The sequence below is a fragment of the Triticum aestivum genome, chromosome 3D (genome assembly GCF_018294505.1).
Source record: "Triticum aestivum cultivar Chinese Spring chromosome 3D, IWGSC CS RefSeq v2.1, whole genome shotgun sequence".
NCBI lineage: Eukaryota > Viridiplantae > Streptophyta > Magnoliopsida > Poales > Poaceae > Triticum > Triticum aestivum.
This window is the reverse complement of record NC_057802.1, coordinates 561,301,154-561,307,633: the sequence shown is the minus strand read 5'-3', so window position 1 is coordinate 561,307,633 and position 6,480 is coordinate 561,301,154. Positions and strand designations below refer to the sequence as shown.

The 6,480-nt window shown below is 47.9% G+C and overlaps 1 protein-coding gene across 1 annotated transcript; it reads left to right on the top strand.

Moving 5' to 3' along the window:
* Positions 1-1,432: 1,432 nt before the first annotated feature.
* Positions 1,433-2,307, top strand: LOC123075442 (glutathione transferase GST 23). The gene has a single exon (XM_044498045.1). It carries the CDS (start codon positions 1,477-1,479, stop codon positions 2,185-2,187), a length of 711 nt encoding a protein of 236 aa, XP_044353980.1. The 5' UTR covers positions 1,433-1,476; the 3' UTR covers positions 2,188-2,307.
* Positions 2,308-6,480: the final 4,173 nt, after the last annotated feature.

Genomic DNA, 6,480 nt, shown 5'->3' with positions numbered 1-6,480 from the left:
GGACACTGACGAGGTGCTCGATGAAGCACTCATTGTGGCAAAATTGAACCACTTCTGTTGCCTTGTCCGAGTCTTTTTTGTTTCGGTTGTTTTTGTGGAGGTGGAGATGGAGGCCTAGCCATGGAAGTTGTGGAAAGAGACTAGCATTGTTGGGTTTTTCTGGTAGATGATCTGCACGCCTATATATTAAGATAGGGAGCTAATAAATTTACAGAGTGTTGGTCTGCATGCTGCACAGAGGCTGCCCCTAGACCCAATCCACAAGCAGCACCCTCAGGGAACTACTCACTTAAGACTATCGTTGCCCACTGTTTTTCACTCACGGCAATGATCGCGTATTTCATCAGCCACAACCGATGGTGGAAGGGACGAGTTCCATGACATCAACTTCTTCTTCTCCTTCATAGTGGCCGTAGCGGCGATGGACACCCACATCCTTGACTGCACCCAGACTGGCACAAGGATGGATGCCAGGACGAGTGGCCACCAGTGCTTCGTTCACCTCAACGGCAGCGTGTTCATGTCCCACGAGTACCTGCACACATCATGATCCCGGTCGATAGCGGCGGCATGATGGATCCTGCTCCTCTCTTCATCCGAGGGTGTTTGGCACATGCCAAAAGCGCCGCCATTAGCCAGGCGATATGTGCGCCGTCTATTTGCCGGAGGAGGAGACCGTCAGGCTACCATACTCCCATTCCTTCCACCACCCAGTCATCTTGTCGTGGTTCCACCTCACGGCAACGTGCCCGACCTCCTGCCGGCGTGATATTTTGCAGTGCTTCTCCCATTCGCGCGTTGCTAGCCCGATGTTACCCGTGGATCGTGTAGCCGGAGACGAGCAGAGCATGCCCCTATGCCTCCTGTCTGCCGTCCTCAGCCCGGTGATCCAAAACCCCTGCCCGCCTCGACCGTGGCCGGCCATGGCCACCACCACTACAACCTCCTACAGCTGCCGACACGTCTCCTTCACACCACGGGCTCTGTTGCAAAAAAAAAGTTTCTACAACAAGAGCTTTACTGCAATATGACCTCTGTTGCAACATGGGAGGGCAACGCTCAGCCGCTCGATGACGCCAGATCTGACGGCTCGCGACCCGGCCGGTCTTCATAGCACGCCCCTTAGAACTTTGGTCATGACTATTGATGCTTAGGCTTTATGGATCGACAAGGAATTCAGACGTCACGTGAGAGAGCGTTTACACTACAAACCAAAGACATGCAGGCAGTGGGTAAACAGACTTGATCATTACGTTTGGCATCAGCTTCTCCGTCACAGCAAACTTCAGCAAACCCTCGTCTTCAACGCATGAATAAAATAGAGTACGCAGGCTACCAAAGTTGACTGTCGACTTGATCCTGTCAAGCTAGAAATCCAACATATATGTATGCCATGAGCCCACGTCTGGTAGACAACACACCAGCAATTATTTTCAGCCGTGTTGTGAGCTCGCTGCAGAAACGAGAGAAGCAAAGATGAGCGAGGCGGTGCCGGTGAGGCTGCTGGGCTCCTTCGGGAGCCCGTTCACGCACCGCGCGGAGGCGGCGCTCCGGCTGAAGGGGGTGGCCTACGAGTTCGTCCAGGAGGACCTCGGCAGCAAGAGCGAGCTGCTGCTCCGGCACAACCCCGTCCACAAGAAGGTGCCCCTGCTCCTCCACGGCGAGGACGACGACGACGTCCGCGCCGTCGCCGAGTCGCTCGTCATAGTCGAGTACGTCGACGAGGCCTTCGAGGGCCCGCCGCTCCTACCGGTCGACCCGCTCGCCCGCGCCGCCGCCCGCTTCTGGGCGCAGTTCGCCGCCGACAGGTGCTCGAGGACGCTGTTCAAGGCGCTGTGGACGCCGGAGGGCGAGGCGCGGAAGGGGTTCCGGGAGGAGGCCAAGGAGAACCTGGCGCTCATGGAGGCGCAACTGGAGGGGAGGCGGTTCTTCGGAGGCGACTCCATAGGGCTGCTCGACATCGCCGCCAGCGGGCTCGCCTGGCTCCCGGTGCTGGAGGAGGTCGCCGGCGTGGAATCTAGCATGATGCGCGAGGAGGAGTACCCTGCCCTCTGCCGGTGGCGCGGGGAGTATGCTTCCGATGAGGCCGTGAAGAAGTGCTTGCCGAGCAGGGACGAGATGGTCGCCTACTACGCGGCTATGAAGGACCGCTTCGTGCTCCTTGCCAAGTCAACGCACAAGAAGTAAGACCAAAATTGTACCGAACATTGTTGCGTCTGTGGTGAGTTGTGATCCAAAACTTTGCAGAAAAATTATTTGGCCGTTGCAATAACTTTGACAAACGATTCCAAAAACAAACAAACTTTGACCAACAATTACTAAAGCATATCTACGTGTGCTCTAAATATTGCACACCTAATTCTTTTGTCATTGATTTTACGTTAAGATTTGTGCAAATATTTTTTTTTTGCTTTTTTCTTTCTGTTCTAATTGAGTCACTAAGATGTAATAATTAAGGCACATCTAGATGCCCACTAGACAAACTCTTACTATAACTATATGCGGATTGTCTGATGCAAAACTGGTAAACATGAAAAAAATTGGTACGTGTCATCAATCCTGTATCCTGTACATTACGTATTGCTGAATAAATTCTTTTTAAAATAAATGGATTTGCTAATTCTCATCTAGAAGAGAAAATAACACGAGTTAATGCACCATTCGTGCTTGAAATCGGCATGGATGATCATTTTGGTGTCTACAGTTGTGGCATACAGAAAAGTGACGCACGGACTTAACTTTCATGTGTAATAAAATGCGTTCGTTGTCCATAGATGTTAGTTGCGCTGCAGTAGCATTGTATTTCTGTTGGCATGCGTGTGATCGTGCCAGGAGACACCAGGTGCACTTGCAGTGGCTTACACAATATGTGTCTTTACGACCGTTGGGTCCCACCTATCATTGAATGGCACAAAGAGAAAATCGAAATGAAGAATGATGACATGTCCTTTGGGGTTCGAATGAGCAACCTGAAGACTACCTGCCCTAGGATTAACAACTCTAGCCCACGCCCTCTGATGTCTACTAGTGGTTAGGTCCCGTCATTATGGCCCACTTCAGCGAAAGCTATATGCGCGTTTCTCCATCTTAAAGAAAAAAACTGACCTTCATCTCAATATAAAAAAACTTTCTCGTATCACGTGAACATCATATCCATCTCAAAAAGAAAAAGAAAAGCTTAAAAAAATTCTCAAAAGGAAAAAGGGGAAAGAAAATCCCACTATCATCATCCAAAAAATAATATCCAGAAAAATTAAAAACTTCCTCATTACGTTCAACCACACGCGCCATGTGGAATAGAGGGTTGGCAGCTCTTCTCGTCCGCCTTAATGGGACCAATAGCTTTTTTTTAGAAGAACTAATGGGACCAATAGCTAGTCCATGAGCCAAGCACTCACATAATAGGGCATAAATGGGCTGAACTCAGTATGACCCTTTTTCCCATTTTAGTTTTTCTGGTAAATTTGTAAAATATATATGTAAATTGTAATCACAATGATCAATAAATATTGGTGTGTTGTAAATAATACACAAACAAATATGTTTTTTAACTTGTTAATGTAATTTCAAAAAATATTCAGGTATTAATTTAGAAATATTCATATAATTTATAATATTTATAAATTATAATTTTTTATATAATATTTAAAAGTGGAGCTTATTTAATAAATGCTTGTAGTATTTTAGAAATATTAGTATAGTTTTAAGTTTTTTATATAGTTAAATAAAGGTTCATATTTTAAATTAAATATTCATGTACTATTTAAAAGGTTTATATAGTTAAATAAAGGTTTATATAGTTAAATAAAGTTTCAAAAATAATGATGTACTTGTAGGAAACAAAATGTTTATGCTTTACGAAAAATCATGTGCAACACCTATGAGTAACTTCTTTGTCTAAATAATATAAAAGGAGGCGGGTTTGTTTCGTGCGACGTGGGTTACCTCCAGATCATCGGTTCGAAACCCCGTGCGCACTATTTTTCCTTCCAATATGATTTGCAGTCTTATCCGATAGCTAGGACCCAGTCAGTCTACGCAAGCAACTATTCTACTCACTAAATTTTTCCCTGACAAGTGGGACCCACCCAATGCCATGTAGGGCAACGATGCCATGTCGGCACAATTAACGTCTATGGACAACAAATACACCATATTACACACAGAAGGCGAGGCAAGAACGGGAGCAGGGTGCTGGCGAGGAAGAAGATGAGGAGGGTGCTGGAAGAAAGAAGTTAAGAAGACGACACGAGTAAGCAATTTACAAAATAGTCGCCTTTTATGCACCATGTGAGTTTTTAGGACTTATGCAAAACGTGCACCAGTTAAGTCCTCTTTATTTATTATATGCATTGTTTGGTCGGATTTTGAGGGTTTCGGTCTTAGGAGTTGATGCCTCTTTTACCAAAGGAACGATGCCACCAAATTTCAACACCTTTCCAGGTCCGAATTGTTAATATGAAATTTAACACTAGCAAGATGCCCGTGCATTGCACGGAATACCAAGACACTGTTATTTTTTTTAATCTTTTGTGAATGACGCATGCGGGAGTCATCTCATGTGTAGATCCTCTTCGTCACTCACCTCCGCAAGCACATCGACGGCGCCGTCCGTGTCCCAACAACTCAGACTGAGTGGAGTAGGGGGGGGGGGGCAAAAAGAGGAGAGATAAGGCACTACAAGAAATCTGTTAATCCATGATGGATTTGCGATGACAAATTCAGAAACTGTCATGGACAATCTAGTACAGCCCCGCAAGCCCGCCTAAGCCCGCTCAACCATACCCCGTATAAAAGGCTAACCCTAACACACACTTCTCCTCGGCCCCCTCCTATCTCCCTCCTCCTCACAGCCCCTCCCGATTCCCCATCGCCGCTACCCACCAGCTCTTCCCATCCCCTCTGCCACAGCTCGCCGTTGGCCCTCCCCATACCCTCCTCTCATCTTCGCCAAGCAACTTCAAGTCATCTTCGCCTACGGACATACGACATCTTCGCCAACAAGCACCCCAAGACTACGCTCAAGAGAAGCTCCCCAAGCTCAAGTCCGCGACTTCCACGAGCTACTACGACCTCGAGATCGACCATGCGATTCCTTTCTATGGGACTCAAGAACCCGAGGAGTATCTCGAGTGGGAGCGCCTCATGGACGACTACCTCAAGCTACATCAAGTTCCCCCCCCGAAGATCAAGTGAAGTTCGCAACAAGGAACTTCCATGACTACGCATCAACATGGTGGCTTCACACACCTTCGGAGAGCTACGACATGAGTTGGCCCAAGACGAAGAGAGCTTTGCCGAGAGAGTTCGTGCCTCCAACCTACACGGAACAACTTCTACGCCAATTGGAGAACACCACCCAAGGATCCAAGTCCATCGACACGTACTTCAAGGAGATGAAGATTGCCTTGCGACGAGCCGGCGTGGACAACCCCATTTCGATGAAGTTCCACTTCATGATGGGATTGCACAACGACATCTCCAAGACTATCTTCCTCGGGAACTACAAGTCCCTCGAAGACAACTACATTGGTGCTCTCAAGGCGGAACAAGAACTCATGAAGGCCAAGGCTTCTCCACCCCAAGCACACTTCTCGACGACCAAGCTCCATGACAATGAGCATGAGGATAGTACCACCAAGATGTCCAAGCCCGACGAGCTCCAAGATGACGGTCCCAAGTTCGACTTCACCGCCATCCCTCTTTGTGGCATTGATGATGCCGAGTCTTCCATGACTCTTTTTGAAGACGGTGCGGCGACGACTACGACTACGGAGACTCTCAAGGACCAAGTTTTAGAGGCAAGCGACATGGTGACGAGCAAGGATGATGCTTCCATCGTTGGAGGCGAGAGTGATGATGTGCCATCTTCGGCCTTCATCCACGGCAATGATGACGAGATGGTTGAGCATGGGATTTTCCCTTCGACCACGATGACGTATGATGACTTGAGTGACTTGTGCCACCATATTGAGCGTGAGAGTGACTTCACCACTAGCCCCATATATGATGAGTTGCCCCGATTCCAATGTGAGGAGAGCCACAACCCCCACCACTTGAGTGAGATGAGTGACTCCACCATATGTGAGATTGAGTGCAACTACTTTGAGGGAGTGAGTGAACCACCACATAGAGACAGTGAGATAGTTGATAGGTCTCGTGAGGCCATTTGCATCTCTAACAACTTGACCTCTACCTCTATTGTGTCTTCTCATTTGGTGCTAGGTCCCATCTATGATGACGCGCCGATTCATGATGACTTGGTCCTTCATTTGGACAAGACGATGGCCATGGTGGAATATGATGCACCCCGGCCCCCATATGGTTCCATCAAGATGAAGATGACCACCATTTGGTCTTTCCCACCTCACTTACACCACATGAGTGGAATGACAATGGTAACAAAGGTGACGGTGATGCGCTAGTCCCACTAGTGGACATTCTAGACATTGCTTGCTTGCATGATGTTGATCCACCTAT